A 20,775-nucleotide genomic window follows, 5' to 3' on the forward strand; every position below is an offset into this window, starting at 1 on the left:
TCTTTTGGCGCCAGGAGACCCAGCATTGGGAGAGCCAACATTGGGGAGAGACAGCGTTTGGTAGGCAAGGAGACCTAATCCGGTAAAAGAAGATCCATAGGGAGCATTTGGAAGAAGAGATGGGCCGACGTCAAGGCAAGAATTCGCCCAACAAGCTGAAAAGCAACATGAAGCTACCAGAAACAAGCGACCTCACAAGGGGAGGACAAGAACCCCTTAATCAAGAGGAAGGAGAAAAGATTGACTTCATGAAAGTGATTGACACCCTTAAACAGCATGTAAAAAACGCCCTTATAGAAATGGATGAGAAATACAACAGAAAGTTTGAAGAATTGAATAAATCAGTGAATGATACCATAGAAAACCAAGGAAAAACAATCAAACAGATAATGGAAACAGTTCAAGACCTGAAAACTGAAATGGAGGCAAAGAAGAAAACATATACAGAGGGCCGTCTGGACATGGAAAATCTAGGTAAATGAATAGAGACTACAGAAACAAGCATAACCAACAGAATACAAGAGATAGAAGAAAGACTCTCGGATTCTGAAGATACCATAGAGAAAATAAACACACTGATCAAAGAAAACAGCAAGTCCAACAAACTCTCATCACAAAACATTCAGGAAATATGGGACACAATAAAAAGACCAAACCTAAGAATAATAGGAGTAGAAGAAGGAGAAGAAGGGCAGCTCAATGGTCCAGAAAATCTATTTAATAAAATTATAGAAGAAAACTTTCCCAACCTAAGGAAAGATTTTCCTATGAAGGTGCAAGAAGCATACAGAACACCGAACAGGCTGGATCAAAAAAAAACATCCCCTCACCATATAATTATCAAAACACAAAGCATACAGAATAAGGAAAGAATATTAAGAGCTGCAAAGGAAAAAGGCCAAATTACTTATAAAGGTAAACCTATCAGACTTACACCTGACTTCTCCATGGAAACCATGAAAGCCAGAAGGTCCTGGATAGATGTACTGCAGAAACTGAGAGACCATGGATGCAAGCCCAGATTACTATACCCAGCCAAGCTTTCATTCACTATAAATGGAGAAAATAAAATCTTCCAGGATAAAAACAAATTTAAACAATACGCAGCCACAAATCCAGCCTTACAGATACTAATTGAAGGAAAATCACTAACCAAGGAGTCCAACAATGACCACAATAACTCAGACATCTAGAGACCCTTCACCAGCGCAAATCAAAGAAGGAAAACACACAAACACTACGACTAAAGAAAAATGACCGGAGTTAACAACCACTGGTCATTAATATCACTTAATGTCAATGGACTCAACTCACCTATAAAAAGGCACAGGCTAAGAGATTGGATAAGAAAACAGGATCCAACATTCTGTTGTTTACAAGAAACACACCTCAACCACAAAGACAGGCACCTACTCAGAGTAAAGGGCTGGGAAAAGGCCTATCAAGCAAATGGACCTAAGAAACAGGCAGGTGTGGCCATACTAATCTCTAACAAAGTTGACTTTAAACTTAAATCAATCAGAAGAGATGGAGAGGGGCACTTTATACTCATAACAGGAACAGTTCATCAGGATGAAGTCTCAATCCTGAACATCTATGCCCCTAATATAAAAGCACCCACGTACATAAAAGAAACATTGCTAAAATTCAAGGCAGCCATCAAACCGCACACACTAATAGTAGGAGACTTCAACACTCCTCTCTCACCAATGGACAGGTCAATCAGACAGGAACCTAACAGAGAAATAAGAGAATTAGTGGAGGTAATGAATCAAATGGACTTAACAGACATCTATAGAACATTCCATCCAAATAGGAAAGAATATACCTTCTTCTCTGCAGCTCATGGAACCTTCTCGAAAATCGACCACATTGTCGGTAACAAAGCAAACATCCACAGTTACAAAAAAATATTAGTAACCACCTGTGTCTTATCAGATCACCATGGATTAAAGTTAGAATTCAACAATAATGCTACCCCCAGAAAGCATACAAAGTCATGGAAACTGAACAGTCAACTATTGAACCATAGCTGGATTAAGGAAGAAATAAAGAAAGAAATTAAAGTCTTCCTGGAATTCAATGAAAATAAAGAAACAACATACTCAAACTTATGGGACACTATGAAAGCAGTCCTAAGAGGAAAGTTCATAGCACTAAGTGCCCACTTAAAGAAAACAGAGAAAGCTCACATTGGAGACTTAACAGCCCACCTGAAAGCTCTAGAAAAAAAAGAAGCAGATTCAAATAGGAGGAGTAGAAGACTGGAAATAATCAAAATGAGGGCTGAAATCAACAAAATAGAAACACAGAAAACAATACAAAAAATCAATGAAACAAAAAGCTGGTTCCTGGAGAAAATCAACAAGATTGACAAACCACTATCCAAGCTAATCAAACGGCAGAGAGAGAATTTGCAAATTAATAAGATCAGAAATGAAAAGGGGGACATAACCACAGACACAGAGGAAATTCAGAGAATCATTACATCTTACTACAAAAGCCTATATGCCACAAAATTGGAAAATGTAAAGGAAATGGATACTTTTTTAGATAAATATCATATACCAAAGTTAAATCAGGACCTGGTGAACAGTCTAAATAGACCTGTTAGTCGCGAAGAATTAGAAGAGGTTATCAAAAATCTCCCTACCAAAAAAAGCCCAGGACCAGATGGTTTCAATGCGGAATTCTACCAGATCTTCCAAGAAGATCTAATACCTATACTCCTTAATGTATTCCACAAGATAGAAACAGAAGGGTGATTACCAAACTCCTTTTATGAAGCCACAATTACTCTGATACCAAAACCTCTCAAAGACTCAACCAGGAAAGAGAACTACAGGCCAATCTCACTCATGAATATCGACGCAAAAATCCTCAACAAATACTGGCAAATCGAATCCAAGAACACATCCGAAAAATTATCCATTATTATCAAGTAGGCTTCATTCCTGAGATGCAGGGCTGGTTCAACATACGAAAATCTATCAATGTAATCCAGCATATAAATAAACTGAAAGAAAAAAACCATATGATCATTTCATTAGATGCTGAAAAAGCATTTGACAAAATTCAACATCCATTTATGTTAAAAGTCTTGGAGAGATTAGGGATACAAGGGTCATACCTAAATATAATAAAAGCTATATACAGCAAGCCGACAGCTAACATCAAATTAAACGGAGAGAAACTCAAAGCCATCCCACTTAACTCAGGAACAAGACAAGGCTGTCCACTCTCCCCATACCTCTTCAATATAGTGCTTGAAGTTCTAGCAATAGCAATAAGACAACATAATGGGATCAAGGGGATTCGAATTGGAAAGGAAGAAGTGAAACTTTCGTTATTTGCAGATGATATGATGGTGTACATAAGCGACCCCAAAAACTCCACCAAAGAACTCCTACAGCTGATAAACAGCTTTAGTAATGTGGCAGGATACAAGATCAACTCCAAAAAATCAGTCGCCCTCTTATACACAAAGGATATGGAAGCAGAGAGGGAAATCAGAGAAGCTTCACCATTCACAATAGCCAAAAACAGCATAAAATATCTTGGGGTACATCTAACCAAGGAAGTGAAAGATCTATTTGACAAGAACTTTAAGACATTGAAGAAAGAAATTGAAGAGGATACCAAAAAATGGATGGACCTCCCTTGTTCTTGGATTGGGAGGATCAACATAGTAAAAATGGCAATTCTACCAAAGGCAATTTATAGATTCAATGCAATCCCCATCAAGATCCCATCAAAATTCTTCACAGATCTGGAGAGGACAATAATCAACTTTATATGGAAAAACAAAAAACCCAGGATAGCCAAAACAATCCTATACAATAAAGGATCTTCTGGAGGCATTACCATCCCTGACTTCAAACTCTATTACAGAGCTACAGTAATGAAAACAGTGTGGTACTGGCATAAAAACAGAGAAGTCGACCAATGGAATCGTATAGAAGACCCGGATTTTATCCCACAAACCTATGAACACCTGATTTTCGATAAAGGAGCTAAAAGTATAAAATGGAAGAAAGAAAGCATCTTCAACAAATGGTGCTGGCACAACTGGATGTCATCTTGTAGAAGAATGAAAATAGACCCTTATCTATCACCGTGCACAAAACTCAAGTCCAAATGGATTAAAGACCTCAATATCAGCCCGAACACACTGAACCTGATAGAAGAGAAAGTGGGAAGTACCCTACAGGAGCTGGGCACAGGAGATCGCTTCCTATGTATAACCCCAGAAGCACAGACATTAAGGGCAACATTGAATAAATGGGACCTACTTAAACTGAGAAGCTTCTGTAAAGCAAAGGACATAGTCAATAAGACACAAAGGCAACCTACTGATTGGGAGAAGATCTTCACCAACCCCACAACAGACAAAGGTCTGATCTCCAAAATATATAAAGAACTCAAGAAACTAGACTTTAAAATGCTAATTAACCCAATTAAAAAATGGGGCACTGAACTGAACAGAGAAATCTCAGCAGAGGAAGTTCAAATGGCCAAAAGACACTTAAAGTCGTGCTCAACTTCCTTAGCAATCAGGGAAATGCAAATCAAAACAACTTTGAGATATCATCTTACACCTGTCAGAATGGCTAAAGTCAAAAACACCAAGGATAACCTTTGCTGGAGAGGCTTTGGAGGAACGGGTACCCTCATCCATTGCTGGTGGGAATGCCATCTTGTGCAACCACTGTGGAAGTCAGTGTTTCGGTTTCTCAGGAAATTCGGGATCAACTTACCCCTGGACCCAGCAATACCACTCCTGGGAATATACCCAAGAGATGCTCTATCATATGACAAAAGCATTTGTTCAACTATGTTCATAGCAGTATTATTTGTAATAGCCAGAACCTGGAAACAACCTAGATGCCCTTCAATGGAAGAATGGATGAAGAAAGTATGGAATATATACACGCTAGAGTACTATGCTGCGGTAAAAAACAATGACTTCTCGAATTTTGCAGGCAAATGGATGGAAATAGAAAACACTATCCTGAGTGAGGTGTCCCAGACCCAAAAAGATGAACTTGGGATGTACTCGCTCATAATTGGTTTCTAGCCATAAATTAGGGCCACGGAGTCTACAATAGGTGAACCTAAAGAAGCTAAGTAAGAAGGTGAACCCAAGGAAAAACATATAGTTATCCTCTTGGCTAAGGGAAGTAGACCCAATCGCCGGGGAGAAAATTAGGATCTTGGGGGTGGGGTGGGATGGGGGTAAGGGGAGATGGGGAGAGAAAAGGTAGAAGGGAAGGAGGGGGGATTTAGGGAATCAGGAGAATTGGGATAAAGGAAAGGTGGATAGGGGAGCACGGAACCACAATTCTTAGTTAAGGGAACCACTTTAGGGTGAGCAAGAGATTTGACCCTAGAGGGGCTCCCAAGTGCCCAACATGAGGTTCCCAGTTAGTTCCTTGGGTAGCTGAGGATTGGGAACCTGAAATGACCCTATCTGAGAGCAATACTGACGAATATCTTGCATATCATCATAGAACCTTCATCTGGTGATGGATGGAGACAGAGACAGAGACACACACTGGAGCACTGGACTGAGCTCCCAAGGTCCCAATGAGGAGCAGAAGGAGGGAGAACATGAGCAAAGAAGTCGGGACCACGAGGCGTGCACCCACCCACTGAGACAGTGGAGCTGATCTACTGGGAGCTCACCAAGGCCAGGTGGACTGTGACTGAAAAACCATGGGATAAAACCGGACTCTCTGAACATGGCGAACAATGAGGGCTAATGAGACGCCAAGGACAATGGCACGGGGTTTTGATCCTACTTAATGTGCTGGCTTTGTGGAAGCCTAGCCAGTTTGGATGTTCACCTTCCTAGATATGGACGGAGGGGGGAGGACCTAGGACTTACCACAGGGCAGGGAACCTGGACTGCTCTGTGGACTGGAGAGGGAGGGGGAGAGGAGTGGGGGGAGGGGTAGAAGGGTGGGAGGAGGGGGAGAAGGGTGGGAGGAGGGGGAGGGAAATGGGAGGCTGGGAGGAGGTGGAAACTTGTTTTTTGTTTATGTTTTTTTTTCTTCTTTTCTTAATAAAAAAATTATTAAAAAAAAAAAGAAAAGTAGATATTCTCATATACCAGTATTGAAAAATGAAGAAAAAATATAAAAGCAACTGAAATTTCCATGAATAGGTGTTTGAGTAAAACTAATTTCTAGTATATAAAGAAACCAATCATTGAAAGCTGTGTATAGCAGAAATAGTACACTGAAGTTTTGTGTACACCATTATATACAAAAGGCATTTTCAAATACCAAAGAGAGAAATTAGAGATATCTATTTTACATATGGTGATGGCATAATTGAAGCACCTTTTAATTTCACTTTTTTCTTTAAATGGATCATGCAGGCAATTCCCTTAAAACATATAACACTAGTCCCTTTTCTTATATATATTCCTATAATCTCTCCATGGTGTTGGATGCCATTCTGTATACAATGAATATGTTTTATTACCATTGGTCAATAACGAAGCTACTTTGGCCTATGGCAAGATAGAATATAGTCATGGTGGAAATCAAAACAGATACAAGGAAAAAGAAAACAGAATATGGGAGACATCCGAGGCCACTGGGGAAGCAAGATGTGAAGGAAAAAACCATAACCCTCATGGTAAAATATAGAAAAACAGAAATAGGTTAATTTAAATTGTAAGAGCTAGTTAATAATATTCTGAACTAATAGGTCAAACAGTTAATAATTGATATTAAGCCTCAGAGTGGTTATTTTGGAGCTGGTAGGTGGGATAGAACCCTCTAGTTACAAATGGTGTACCAATGTGAGACTTTGGAGTCATGCAAATGATTATGCAGTATCTACGTAAAGTTGCTCAGATTTCATGAATTTTCCTGACTCTTAGGATACAAACAAATGCAAAGCAGAAACAATTACTTCAGAAGAACATATAAAGGTAATACTAGAGGAATCCCCAATATAGTCATACTTTACTATGGAAATAGGGCCTAAGAAAGCTTTTAAAAGTTCTAAATGCACGTAAATGGAGCTGTACTGGGCTTCCTAGTTTCATGGTCTCACGCCAGCAGCAGCACAGTGACATGTTGTCAAACAGCTACCTATAAGATGGTGTTAGGCAGCAGCCACCAAGAGCTAGGTGGCATGGCAGGTTTTTACAGTCTCACATAAGCATTGGTACAGAGAGGTTAATCAGCCAAGAGCTGTGTGGTGGATTTAACTTTTGTTCATATAGACAAAAAACTTCTGTGGACCGACTGCATTCTACCTGATGACAGTATGGACAGGTGGCTAAGCATGATGCTCATTGCTACCTCCACCATTTTGAAAAGTCATAAAGGGCAGAACCAGCAGTCAAAGTAGCTGCTTTAGGCCTAGTCATTTACCTAGCCCACTTACCAGTTTAAAATAGTGATCAAAAAATTACAAATACATAATAAAGACAAATTCAGACAAAATAACCCTATTCAGGTAACAGTGTGTTTTAAAAAATGTACGTAGGCTTAGGAGAGAGAGGAAAAGTGGTATAAATCATTATGAAAAGGAGTAGTTTTAACAAATAAAACAAAATCTTTAAAGATAAAGTAAAAGTAATATTAAAAGCCATATGGAAAATACCCAGAGTCTGAATTATGTATACTATTCTGTTTTCTTTGATTTTTGACTGTTAATAAAGTAACTGCAGAGAAACATTTGATTGTAGGAGCTGCTAAGCTAAACGAAGATAATGGTATCTTGACATAAAAAAAAAATTGGGACTAAGTATATATTACTTTGGAAAAGAGGTTTTGCTTTTGTTTACACCAAAGATGAAAAGCTACAGATTTCTTACAGGCTAATATGGTTTGATCAAGTAAAAGGCTCTGAGAGTTCTCTATGGGTATAAAGGTCCAGGGGATCCAATATTCAGAACAGCTTAAAGACAGCTGACTGATATGACACAGGATTTAATTGTAATTATAAATTTTCTCAGGATTCTCATAAGAGTACCAACACCTCTAATCAGCAAGAAGTAGTATAGAAAACTATGTCCAAATTACTCAGTATTTATATTTTTGTTCCCATTTAAAGGGGGCATTGTTATAAATGACTAATGGTCATAGTCAATCTCCTTCTAAAGGAAAAAGAGGGATATGATACAAAAATGATGAAAAAAAGGTAGATTATTAAATCTACTTTAATACAAAAAAACATCTGTTGATCTCAAAATACATTACATTGATATGGATTTTGATTTATTGATACAAATTTAAGGTAAATTTTGTTATTATATATATATATATATATATATACTTGTTTAAGGTATTATGGTTGTACAGCTCATTTAAAAAATTGACATATATTTAAGAGATACAAATTAATAGTCATCTATAATAGTTAAAATTATAGACATGCTAGTTAGGTTTTCTTAATATGCAAAGATATATTTCAAATAAATAGGTAATCTTCAAAAATTTCAAAGACCTTCAAATTATTGCATTTAAAATGCTTTAAGAACTTAGACTTGTCTTGAAAGTGAGACAAATCTGTTTCTAGCAGTGCCAAATTAGTTCAAGAGGATTATGGGTATTGAAACAGCTGGTTATGTAGTTTGTATAGTTTGTTGCAAGGCTTGCCATTTAGCCGAGAACCTGCTCTTGCCTAGAAAGCTTGATTGTATGCAGCATAAACTTTAGATGCAGGACCCACTGAAAAATGACTGTGAAACTTGCCTAAACAAGATGGGACAGTCCTTCAGGGTTCCTGCTTCATGGAAGATTCTGCCAGATATTCTACATGATATAGACAGAAATGACTGACAAACTGCCAATATAGGTCAGACAGTCTTTAAAATTTCCTGCTTCATTGAAAAGTCTGCCATATAACATGGCCTTATCTATAGGCAGAAGATGGATGCCCCAACATTACAGAAGAACTTTGCATGACTGTCTCAACAGTCAGATGTCTCTGTAATTCCTAGAGTTTTGGAAATTCCTTGTAATGCACTTCATGTTTACTTAGGTAACATACCCTTCTGGGGTCTTGAATAGAGTTGAAGACTAGATAGTTATAATTATAGTTTTCTTTATTTATAATTATTGACTAATTAAATATAAAACTTTACTCACACAAATATAGGATAGATGATAGAATATTTTCTTTAGTTTTGTTAAATACAAATAAAATAAATATAACTATAATTGTTGCAGGATATATGTTTTGTTGTATGCAATTTTATAAAGATAAAGTTTGAACCTTCCTTTTTAATTAGACAAAAAATGGGGATGATATGGGAAGTCTCTCTGTATGCTGTCAATATGTTTTATTAGAATTGGTGAATAAAAAAGTTCTTTGGTCTATGGCAGGACAGAATATAGCTAGGTGGGAAAAAACGATAAAGGCAAAAGAAAGCAGAATCTGATAGATGCAAGCAGCCACTGGGACTTGAATAACTAAATGCTTCTACAGTAGGGAATTTTCTCAACCCTTGATGGAGAAGAAAATAAAGTCCAGTTTCTGTTTCCAGCACGGGACTCATCATCAAGTTGGTATAAACTATGCACAGGTCAGAGAAACCACAAGGCACCTGCCAATGTAAACAAGTTTCTCATGTAAATAACCTCCTCAGGTTAGACTAAAGTTTCATCTGGGCCATGAATAAGGTAAAAGGTGTACTCCATGAGGCACACAGTCAAAACCCACCTTTGGGCCATATTAGTCACTAGGGTAGCGAAACACAATTAAGATGACTGCTCTTAAAACATTACGCTCTTAAATAATAATGAAGAATTTAACATATTATTTCAATATGTAAATTAATAATATATCCATATATACAACTTCAATAGTGTCATATGACAGAGTTCTAGATTTTTGCTGTATGTTATATTGATATTTAAGTATACTGAACTGTGTACTTAATAATTGAGCTTGCAAAAAATGTAACATTCCATGTAAGGGTACTTGGAAAAGCCCCAAGACCCCAAAAGACAAATATTGCTTGGCTTATCTCATAGAGTAAATGTACATTTTTAAAGCAGAGAAAGACATGAGAGTATAAGGAGACCAATGAGAGCATAAAACAAATAAATGAGAGAGTAATTATAATCAGTGTACATTGTATGTAGAAGAGCAAGGTCATAACAAAATTCATTATTTTTGAATAATCAATATACTAATAAAATTTTTAAAGTGGGCTATTAAAGTCATATGTATCATCTGTGCTTCTATAGGTATATGCATAGTATTTAAGAAATGATTTATACCAAAATGGTAAAATAATGTCATAGTTTTGTGCATTCATATATATGAAACTAAATGGACATATAAACAATAAGATTTCTTGAAATTTTCTTGAAGTTTATTTATCTTTTACTATGTTTCCAAATTTTTATTTTAATTTTTATTAATTTTTTATTTTATTTTATATATCAATCACAGTTTATCCCCACTCTTCTCCAGTTCCATACCCCTACCTCCTTTCTACCCCCATCCAATTCTCAGAGAGGGCAAGGCCTCACATAAGAGTCAGCAAAGCCTGGTAGATCAAGTTGAGGCACTACTAAGCTTCTCCCCTTCCTAATTTTTCTGAAGTGGAATTATGCTACATTTAAAACAAACAACAAAATTGATTTGACATCAGAATTTGCATCATGTCACCTTTGTTCTCAAATATATGAAATCAAAGAAAACAGTCCTCATCAGAAGACAAACTTACTACAGTTGAGAATCAGACTTCATTTAAAGCATGGATTTATCAAAAAACTGCACATATTTTTGAATTACTTTCACTGTTCTTTGTTTTTGTAAGCACAACTTCTACTAGAGTTGAGGATCAGACTTCATTTAAAGCATGGATTTATCAAAAACTTGCACATATTTTAAAATTACTTCTACACTTCTTTCTTTGTTTATGTAAACACAATTTTCTCATCTATAAGGGATCTCAAAACACAAAGAGCTTTATTGTTTTTCTCTGGTTTTGCTCAAAGGCAACTGAGAAGCATTTTCCACACCCATACATCAAACAGCACACTACAGATGCCTCACAAAATCTGCCCCTATTAAAGACACTTCCTTTGATACTGATTTTACTAGATATAGAAATATAATTAGACATTATATACTAATAGTTTTAATGGTTATCAACTTAATAAAATTTAAAATTCCCTATGGGAACAGATGGTTGTGCATGTCTGTGGTAGAATATCTATGTATGTTAGGTCAATTCTATGGAAAAATTGTAGTATTAGGAGTGGTGGGCTACGTCTCCACCAGCCAGCTAGTTTATACCCAAAATAACCACACAGAAATTGTATTAATTAAACACTGCCTGTCCCATTATTTCTAGCCTCTTATCGGCTAACTCTCACATCCTGCTTTTACTCATTTCTGTTAATTTGTGTGTCACCATGGGATCGTGGCTTACCGGGAAAGATTCAGTATGTCTGACCTGGTGGCTGGCTCCATGGAGGCTCTCTCTGTCTGACTTCTTCCCAGAATCATGTTCTGTCTACTCTGCCCACCTAATTTTCTGTCCTATCAAAAGGCCAAGGGAGTCTCTTTATTTAAACAATGAAAGTAACACATATACAGAAGTTTTTTTTTCTGTTTAAACATTTCCCCTTTTTCTGTTTAAACAAAAAAGAAAGGCTTTCATTTTAACATAGTAAAATTACATATAACAAAACAGTTATAAAGCAAGAATTACAGTTACAATATTTATACCTATTTTATCTTTTATCATAACTAAGGAAAACTATAACTATCCATTCTTCAACTCCATCAGATACTCCAGAAGGATATAATATTACCCAAGTAAACAACTTGCAAAACTCTAAAAATGACAGAGACATTTCACCAAAGATGATCCTAAATTCTGGAGATGTCATTATACAGATAGAGTTCCAGGGAGAATGTAAGCTAAGAACAAGCATTGTTTGCTCTCTACTTTCTGATTTTGAGTGTAATATATGTAATATAGACAACTCCTGGTTTTCTTTCCTTGTCTTCTTTGCTCTGATGGACTATATCCCTAGAACTGTTATCTAAAATAGATCCACAATTAGAAGAGCAAATTAGGTACATTTATTTTGCTAAACCTGACCATGTGCTTCTCAGGCCTTTGGGCCTGGTTTTCAGCAGAATGCAAAGGACTTTAAAACATTGATGTATTAGTTATGGCTAACGTTGTGACGAACCATCATACTAAAAATCAATCTGGGCATTCAATTCTGCTTACATTTTCAAGTAACACTCTGTTTTAGGGCTTTCTATTGCTATGAATTGACATCATAATCATAGCAACATTTAATTGGGGCTGGCTTACAATTGTCCAGAATTGTCATGGTGGCATGCTGTGAGATGGTTCTGAAGAGTCAGTGAGAGTTCTATTTCCCAGTCCTCAGGCAGCAAAAAGAGAGAGTAAGCCAATGAGCCTGGCCTAAGCTTCTGAAGCCTCATAACCTGCTCACAGTGACACACTTCCTCCAACAAGGCCATACCTATTTTAACCAGGCCATATTTCCTAATATTTTCAAATAATGTCATTTCCTGTGAGCCTATAGGAGCCATTTTCATGCAAAACGCCATCACTGAAAGAAGTTGTGATAAGAATTCATATAGTATAGAAATGTAGAGGCAGGAGCTGGTGCAGAAGCCATGGAGAACTGCTTCTTATTGACTTGCTCTTAGTGGCTTGGTCGGCCTGCTTTCTTATAGAACTTAAGACCAGTAGCCCGTGATCAGAACTCAGGACTACCAACATTAATCACTAATTAAGGAAAGGACATATAGTCTTGCCTAGATGAAAATTTTATGGAGTTATTTTCTCAGTTGAGGTTCCCTTCTCTCAGATGACTCTGGATTGTGTCAAATTGACATAAAAACAAGCCACAATCCTTTCTTTTAAAACCCTAGCATGGTGGAGAGAATGCTTTTTTGGTGGTTTGGTCTTGATTTGGTTTACTATTTTCTTGTTCTAGCTTGATTCTTCTTCCTTGGACTAGTAAAGTTATTTGTGCCATTGTATATTGGATCTATGTAACTAGTTTTTTAAAGTTATAGTAGTTCACAGTTAGGAGATTGCCTAAGTCTCAAAAGCTGCTCTCTACATACACTTTTAACAGTGCTGAAAGTGTTAAAAATAATGGGTACTTTTGAAGATGGAGTGAATAGTTTTGCATTGTGATATGACAATGAAACTTGGAACAAGGGATGTTGCAATGTTATGTCTTAAAGATCATTATATTTTTGTGTCAAGTTGATGGGAGGCATCATTGTGATGATTAATCTCAGGACCTATTGTAATAATATATAGAATCACCCAGGAGGTGGGCCTTTGGTCATGACTGGTGTAGGGTTGTTATGTTTAGGTTAATTAATGTGAGAATAAAAGCCCAATGTGGGTAGTGTCTTTTTATAAGTTGTGGCCCACACTGAAAAAAAAATAAAAGTGAGAACATCACTAATGTAATAGTAGCATATAGAGGTTATGAGGTCCTTGTGATCACATATAGCACTGGGGGAAACAGGAATAATAAATATACATTCTTTTCTCTTCAATAAAAGACATGTATACATGTTTCTGCCTGGAAAGATGGAAATGGATATAATTAATAACTTTGTGATTTTTGCTATCTGTAGGGCCAAGGTATCACCTGAATCCCTCAGAGGTTCCAGATATTCCCTAGACTCCTGAGCATTGTTTCCCAGTCAGTAGAACCTATTCTTATGAAAGAAGTAACAGGTACTTTGCAAAAGACATGTGCATTGCAAAGGAGTTTTGACATAGTTATGCCTTAAGCTTCATTGTGATAAATTGTCACAGGAAACTTTTTTGAGAGATTGTACTATGTTTAAATATGTTAAAAATAAACTGTTCAGGGAGGAAATTTGAACCAATACCAGCTAATAAAGTCATGTTGAACTTTATTTCCTTTTTGCCTCATGAGGATTATTTCATTGCCAGCCATGGTGTTTGCAGGTATTCTTTCCCAACACACACACACACACACACACACAGAGAGAGAGAGAGAGAGAGAGAGAGAGAGAGAGAGAGAGAGAGAGAGAGAACTGTTTCATGAGGCATAGTCCCAGACTGTAAAATGAAAATAGAAAAAGGGAAAAAGCAAGCTATCTACAAGAATCTACTGTTTTCTGCTTCCTGAGTATAAGTGTGCTATTATGAGTCATTTGTTGGTTGTACCACCATGCCTTTCCAATTTTATGTACTGGAAATGTAGCCTCCTTATGTTGATCTTGTCAACATTTTTAATCACAGCAATGAGACAAATGTTAACGGTGAAAATTTAAATGACAGCTTTAAAGTGATGCCACACCTGCCTAGACTGCAATAGAAGGCATGTACGTGACATGAAACAGTGAAGAAATGAGTAAGGGGATAGAATGGGGACAAATGTTGCTCATTTTTCTCCACTTTTACACAACAGAGAATTTTATGTCCTTAGTTGTGAAGCTACCAAAGCATTCCCACTTGTGTCTAGCCTCTTCACCTTTACAATCTTGCTCAGAGAAATACTAATATTCCTCTTCATCCCTGTCATCTTTTTAAATGCCTTTATAACAACAGTTCCTTTTTATTTTAATTTTTTTTATTTTACTTACCAACCTCAGTTTCCCTACCTCCCCTTCTCCCGCTCTCCCACTCTTCTCCCCTTCCCAACCCCTTCCACTCCTCAGAGGGCATAAGGCCTCTTTGGGGAATCAAGAAAGTCTGGCATACCAAGTTGACGCATGACCAAGCCCTTCCCCGCTGTATCAAGGTTGAGCAAGGCATCCCACCATAGGGAATGGGCTCCAAAAAGCCAGTTTTTGGATCTGGGATAAATTCTGGTCCCACAGTCAGGGACTTCTGCAACAGATCAAGCCATATAATGTCACCCACATTCAGAGGGTTTAGTTCAATCCTATGAAGGCTCCTCAACTGTCAGACCAGAGGACGTGAGCTCCCTCTAGCTTAGATTAGCTGTCTTTGCAGTTTCCCCATCATGATCTTCACCTCCCTTGCTCATGTGATACCTCTTCCTTCTCTTCAACTGAACTCCAGGAGTCAATCCCAGTGCTTGGTTTGGGTAACTGCATCTGCTTCCTTCAATTACTGGATGTAGGCTCTATGGTGACAATTAGGGTACTCACTAATCTGATTATAGTGGAAGGCCAGATCAGACAGCCTCTCCAACATTGCTATGAGTCTTAGCTGGGGTTTCAATTTGTTCCTTATGGAAATGATCATTCCACAATCTAATTCTTTTTCATCTTTCTCTTCCACCATTTCTACCCTTTAAACTCCATTTAAACATTTTAAATCATCATCATTTTTAAAGACAATAAAAGCATGGGCATGTGTGTATATTTGAAAATGCAGGGGACATTAAGTAAAGTGGGCAATATATGACAATGTCTACACTGCTGCTTCAAAAATTAGTGATTGTTTCCCATTAGAACACCTCCTTTTCCTATTTATCATACCTCAGATGCTAAACATATCTTTGAGAAAATTTAAAATTTTAAACTGACAGAATCATTTTCATTGTTTATCATCTCATACTTATTGGAAGAATGTAAATAAAAATTTCCTTTGTGTGAAGTGAGATCTATGCTACCAGCCTACATTTGGCTTTCTATAGTTTTGAACCTGTTGAAGGAATAATTATAGAAGTATAATAGCATAAAAGAATATTGAAAAAGATAAATTATGAGTCATGATACCTAATTTACCCATTACTCCATGCCAGAAACCTAGGAAAAGGCAAGTCTAAGAGAAGAATGTCTATTTGACATATGTAGGAATGACATCAAGGGTTTCAGGAAGTCCAGTATTATCAGTCACTCCTTTCTTCCTTTTTCTCAGAAACAGCAGTTTCCCACCTCCAAATTATTATGATTTGGACAGTGAGAAATATCAGAGAAAATAGTTGTTGATTGTACTCAAGCACCACAACCCATTTGATTCTTATATTTTCTAAAAGGACTATCTAATAGTGAATAAGATTGAAACTAGGCAACCATGCATGCTATTAACTAGTAATTAGCATCAGAAAACACCTTGACATTAGATCTTAGTAAACATTGAAGGAGGACACTAAAAAGAAATCCCACACTAGCTCAGAACTGAGTAAAATAAAGGGTTATTTATGTAGGGGTAGACTGACAGTGCACAGTCCTCTGCACAAATCTCGCAGCCTGAAGAGAGAAGAGGAATGAACACTTTACATGGCATTTATAGTATAAGAGACCATCCTCAAGTGGGCTGGTAACTGAAAGGCTGCTGGGTGAAGGATCTTCTACAGCAAAACTTGATGGAATCCTTCAGGGAACTTAAGGATACCATCGGTTTGGACTTAGCAAGAGATAAACTCCCATTGCTAGCTATATTCTGACTTTTACTTTCCTGGAAGCCTTTATCTTTTGGGAGCAAAGTATCTGTTGATGGGATCCAAGAAGAATGGTTCTCCATACACTAGTTCTATTTTTCATTCAATTAACCCCGACCAGAGAGGCGCCATCCATGTAAAGCAGCATGGTGTTCCTATGATGCTTTCCATCCACTGTTAACTGGAGAGAGATTTAAGATAGGGGCAGTTGTTGAATTAAGGGCAGACTATATATATTGAGGTACTTTTTTTCAGGTCAACCCATGCCGGCAGGCAAGTGAGTAGCCAGGAAAATATCTGTGACTGATGTGAGAGGTCCTTCTGTCTTGGTTAATGAATAAAGAAACTGCCTTGGACTGTTATTAGGGCAGAACTTTGGTAGGCAGGGGGAAGACAGATCTGAATGCTGGGAGGAAGAAAGGCAGAATCAGAGCGAGATTCCATGAATCTGCCACTAGAGAAAGACATGTTGCCAAGTCATAGCCAGTAAGCCACATGGTGATACACAGATTAATAGAAATGGGTTAAAAAAAAGATGTAAGAGTTAGCCAATAGGAAGTTAGAGCTAAAGGGCCAAGCAGTAATTTAATTAATACAGTTTTGTGTGGTTATTTCAAGGCTAAGCTGCAGCCTCTCCCTGCAACATGTGACTGGAGAGAGAAGAAATGGACAGAAGTCCAAAAAGCATCACCTGTATTTTTGTGAGGACACTTTTATGATGTTGTTTCTGATTATATGTTGCACTTGGGGCCAAGAAAAAGAACCGAGGTAAGTCCATTCATTAAAGACTTTTGAATTTTGACCCTAGAAATGACTGCAAATATGGACCTGGGCTTTTTTTTTATAAGCAAAAAATGCATGCCAGTCTATTTTTTCTAAACAATACTCTCACCTGTCATCTAAGCAAGCTCACCACAAACAATCATGATGTACTGACCAGAAAATACCATAAAGGTCATTTCCTAGCAAAGACTAAACACTGGCAAGTGTTTCATGAATTGCATGAAATTTATCAAATTTGTTATTAGTACTACATCTCTGCCTCTCTCAACAAGTTCATTCTTTATGATCAAAAAATATTTCATTCTCCATCTCCCATCATAATAAGCACCAAAGAATTTCCTCTTTCTCGATTGATCATGCTTCTTGACTTAAGCCAATGTGAGTCACATTCCATTATAATAAGGTGTTTCATTGTTTGTTTTTTCTCTTAGGGAACATTCTAAAGGAATATGTTCACCTTCTTGAGCAACAAAAAATTTAGTAGTCCTGAGACAAAATAAACAGGACCTTCCCATTAAATGTAGAATGCAAAAAGAAGCAAGCATAAACACAGCAATTGTTTAAGATGTCTTCATTTTCAAGGAAAAGCGGTATTACAAATTTAACAGTGTTTTTAATTGTGCTATCATATGGCTGCCTCCAGTCAAATGTATGCTTTTTTTTAAGAAAAGAAAATTAATAAGAGAAAAGAATAGTTTAAAAAAGCTTCATGAGTTGAGCTGCTTAGGGATGTCATATAATCGGGAACAGCTGTACCAACTCCACCATCTCATCTGCAAAATAGTGAAAAATAAAAAAAAAATCACAATTTAAAAGGTGGATGTGACACTTCAAAATAGTTCTTTTTATCTCAAGTAAGTTAATATAATAAAATATAAACATTGCCATATTTGTATGCATGTGTGCCTTCCCATAATGAGGAAAAGTAGTTAATTGGGAAAATAGGAAAATGGACTTTACATTTTACTCTATACATTTTTACATTTAACTTTCCTGGAAGGTTTAGTTGGATCAGAAGAGGGAGTGAATGTTAAGAAATTGGTTTTCTCTTTGGAGTGTTTCCATTACTCACCTTTCTGAAATCAATACGGTGGTTTTGGGTGAAAATCTTTCCTCTCAAGTTGAGCACACACCTTTGCACATTTAAAGCAGCCTTTGCACCATGAGCGATTCACAGCTTTACATAATGAGCAGACCCAATTCGCTGGAGTATATGAGAGGGGTTTCTCCTGTTGTTTGGTTTCAAAGGATTTTTCCCCTTGAGCTTGCTTGAATTCAAAGGCCTTTACCCCTTGAGGTTGCTTGAATTCCAAGGCCATTACTCCTTGGGGTTGCATGGATTCAAAGGTCATTACTTCTTGAGGTTGGGTGGAATCAAAGGCCATTACTCTTTGAGGTTGCATGGATTCAAAGGCCTGTACCCCTTGAGGTTGAATGGATTCAAAGACTCTTACCCATTGAGGTTGCATGTATTCTTGAGGTTGCTTGATATTTTGCTTTGGAGGCAGTTGTTTGGAGGGGCATTTATTCATAGAATAACTTTTACTTTTTCTCAGGGGGCTGGCTTGGAAACTATTTGGCTCTTCTTTCTGGCCCTGGCTCTTGCCAGTCCCCTCACCTTTCTCCAAACTAGGGCTTGCGTCAGTAGCCAGGGTTGTCATCTGCTGAAATGTGTTTATGTTATCTTCTCCCAGGGCAGCTGTGCCCTGGGATGTCTTTGGGTCCTCTTTATGTTCACTGATAAGACAGCTTACCAAGTCTGGCCTCTTCAGAAGAATTCCTGGATATTTTTTCAGGGTTGGGCTTGTTTTGTTCACCTGAGTAACTGTTTCCTGAAGAGTTACTGAATCTTCTTTAGTGCTATGGCTGACGCTATCTTTTAAGCCACCCACCTTCTTGGGATTCCCTGGATATTTCTTCTTGGTGCAGCTAGTTTCATTTTTCTGGGAAGTCATCCCCTGAAGCATTACTTGTTCTTCCTTTATGCTGTGATTACTGTTGACCTCGAGTGCAGTGGTTACCTGCTCCTTCACTGGATTTTTCTTTTCAGTGGCAACCTTCATCTGGGATGTGACATGACTTTCCTTGTGGTTGTTGTTGCTGCTGTCCCCATGGGGTGGTGTGCCTTGGGGTTTCTTTGAACCTTCTTCCCAGTGGCTTACACTGTTTCCCAGATGACTTACATCCTGGAGGTTCTCAGGATATTCGTTATGCCTATGGAAAGTTTGGCCACAAGTAGAAGCTGTTGCTTCCCGTGACCCCATTGAAACCCACATGCCAGGTGGGTAGATTGCTGCAGGAGCTATCTGAGGTACAACTGTAGCCATGGCTGCTGTTGTTGCTCCTGATTCCATCACTAATGGGTGTGGCACAGGTGTTGAATATGGGAATGGCAAGGGAATTCTAGTATTGAGTGGTAGTGGATGTGGCACAGGCATTCGAAGAAAGAGTGGCACTGATGGACCAGGAAGTCCTGGCAAATAAGACAAGACCGGTGGGACAGGCATCTGGGCCTCCAAACTGGGCATGTTTTGGGCCTCTCTAGATCGCCACTCTTCCTGCTCTTCTTCTTCAAAAGACCACACTGATGCACTACCCTGTTGCATTTTAGGTTCAGGCACATCAGGCAAGGCAGACCTCTCTGCTTGGAGCAGCCTCCCACGCAGTATTTCACGCTCATCCATTGCCTCTTGTAACGCAGTCTGTGTAGAAACAAGTTGAGCTGCTGCCTGGTCCCTCTCCTCTCGCAACCTCTGTAGTTCAGAGGCCAGAGTCCAGGAAGCTGTTTCACGCTCTCCCACCTGTTCCTGTAGCCTCCCAACTCTACGTGCCTGCTGCTCACGTTGCCTAGCACCTACTCTCACACTCAATGCCAAAGCACTCCAGGTACAAGCCCTCTTTAGGGAACGTGGCACTTTCGGGTCAACAAGGATAGTATGAAGGTGGTCTTCTATCTCATTCCAAGACCGAGATCGAAAGGACATATAGAATTCTGGACCCCCTCCATTCATAAGGACTTCATTGTTAATGAATCTGATTACTTCAGTATGGTGGAAGCCACTGTTGTGGTCTCCAAATTCAAGTGCCATGACTTTTGCAGTTTAGCCAATTAATACTCTCATGTACCTCCACTATGGTTACTGACACAGCTGCCACACATGTGGCTTAACTGCTTCCCCCTCCCCTCCAGTTTCAGTCCTACTTCAGTCCATGTCGAATCTTTGTTTCCTCGTTTACTTCCTTCCTCCTCTTCTTACTTCTCCATAAAACAGAGAAGCTGATCCTCTCACAAAGTCCTCTGTACTCAGCTGTGACTGCCTACTGCCGGGTAGTTAAGGAACATTCCACAGGATACCTCACAAAGGGTAAACAACTAAGTCATGCCACATGGCATGCTGGGAAATGTCATTCATCCTTAAACTACCTAAAAGAAGCGCAGGGAAGGCAGATACTGTGAGTACTGTAGTGAACGCAGAAAAGAAGGCATGAAAGAAGGTCTTCTAGAAGACCATAAGCTAGTGAATAAAATGAGGTCTTCAGTAACATACCTGTTGCTGATAAGCAAGACAGAATTTCTATACTGGGTAACAGATGAGGAAAGAGCTAGAGGAAC

General features: G+C 38.1%; 1 protein-coding gene across 1 annotated transcript; it reads right to left on the reverse strand.

Moving 5' to 3' along the window:
* Window positions 1-18,244: 18,244 nt before the first annotated feature.
* On the reverse strand, window positions 18,245-20,251 carry LOC121444534 (testis-expressed protein 13C-1-like). The gene is made up of 2 exons (XM_041646356.1): window positions 18,652-20,251; window positions 18,245-18,468 (listed from the first exon to the last, which is right to left on the reverse strand). The coding sequence occupies exons 1-2, from the start codon at window positions 20,249-20,251 to the stop codon at window positions 18,245-18,247; spliced, it is 1,824 nt and encodes a 607-aa protein (XP_041502290.1).
* Window positions 20,252-20,775: the final 524 nt, after the last annotated feature.

The sequence above is a fragment of the Microtus oregoni genome, unplaced genomic scaffold (assembly GCF_018167655.1).
Source record: "Microtus oregoni isolate MIOR12 unplaced genomic scaffold, Mior012 000130F_ref0000022, whole genome shotgun sequence".
NCBI classification, from domain to species: Eukaryota; Metazoa; Chordata; class Mammalia; order Rodentia; family Cricetidae; genus Microtus; species Microtus oregoni.

Excerpts from the sequence above, each read along its gene's own strand:
- LOC121444534 (XM_041646356.1), bottom strand. The coding sequence starts at position 20,251 with ATGGCACTTGAATTTGGAGACCACAACAGTGGCTTCCACCATACTGAA. Across the intron at positions 18,469-18,651 it reads ACTGCCTCCAAAGCAAAATA|TCAAGCAACCTCAAGGGGTA; the intron begins TCAAGCAACCTC and ends TGGCCTTGGAAT.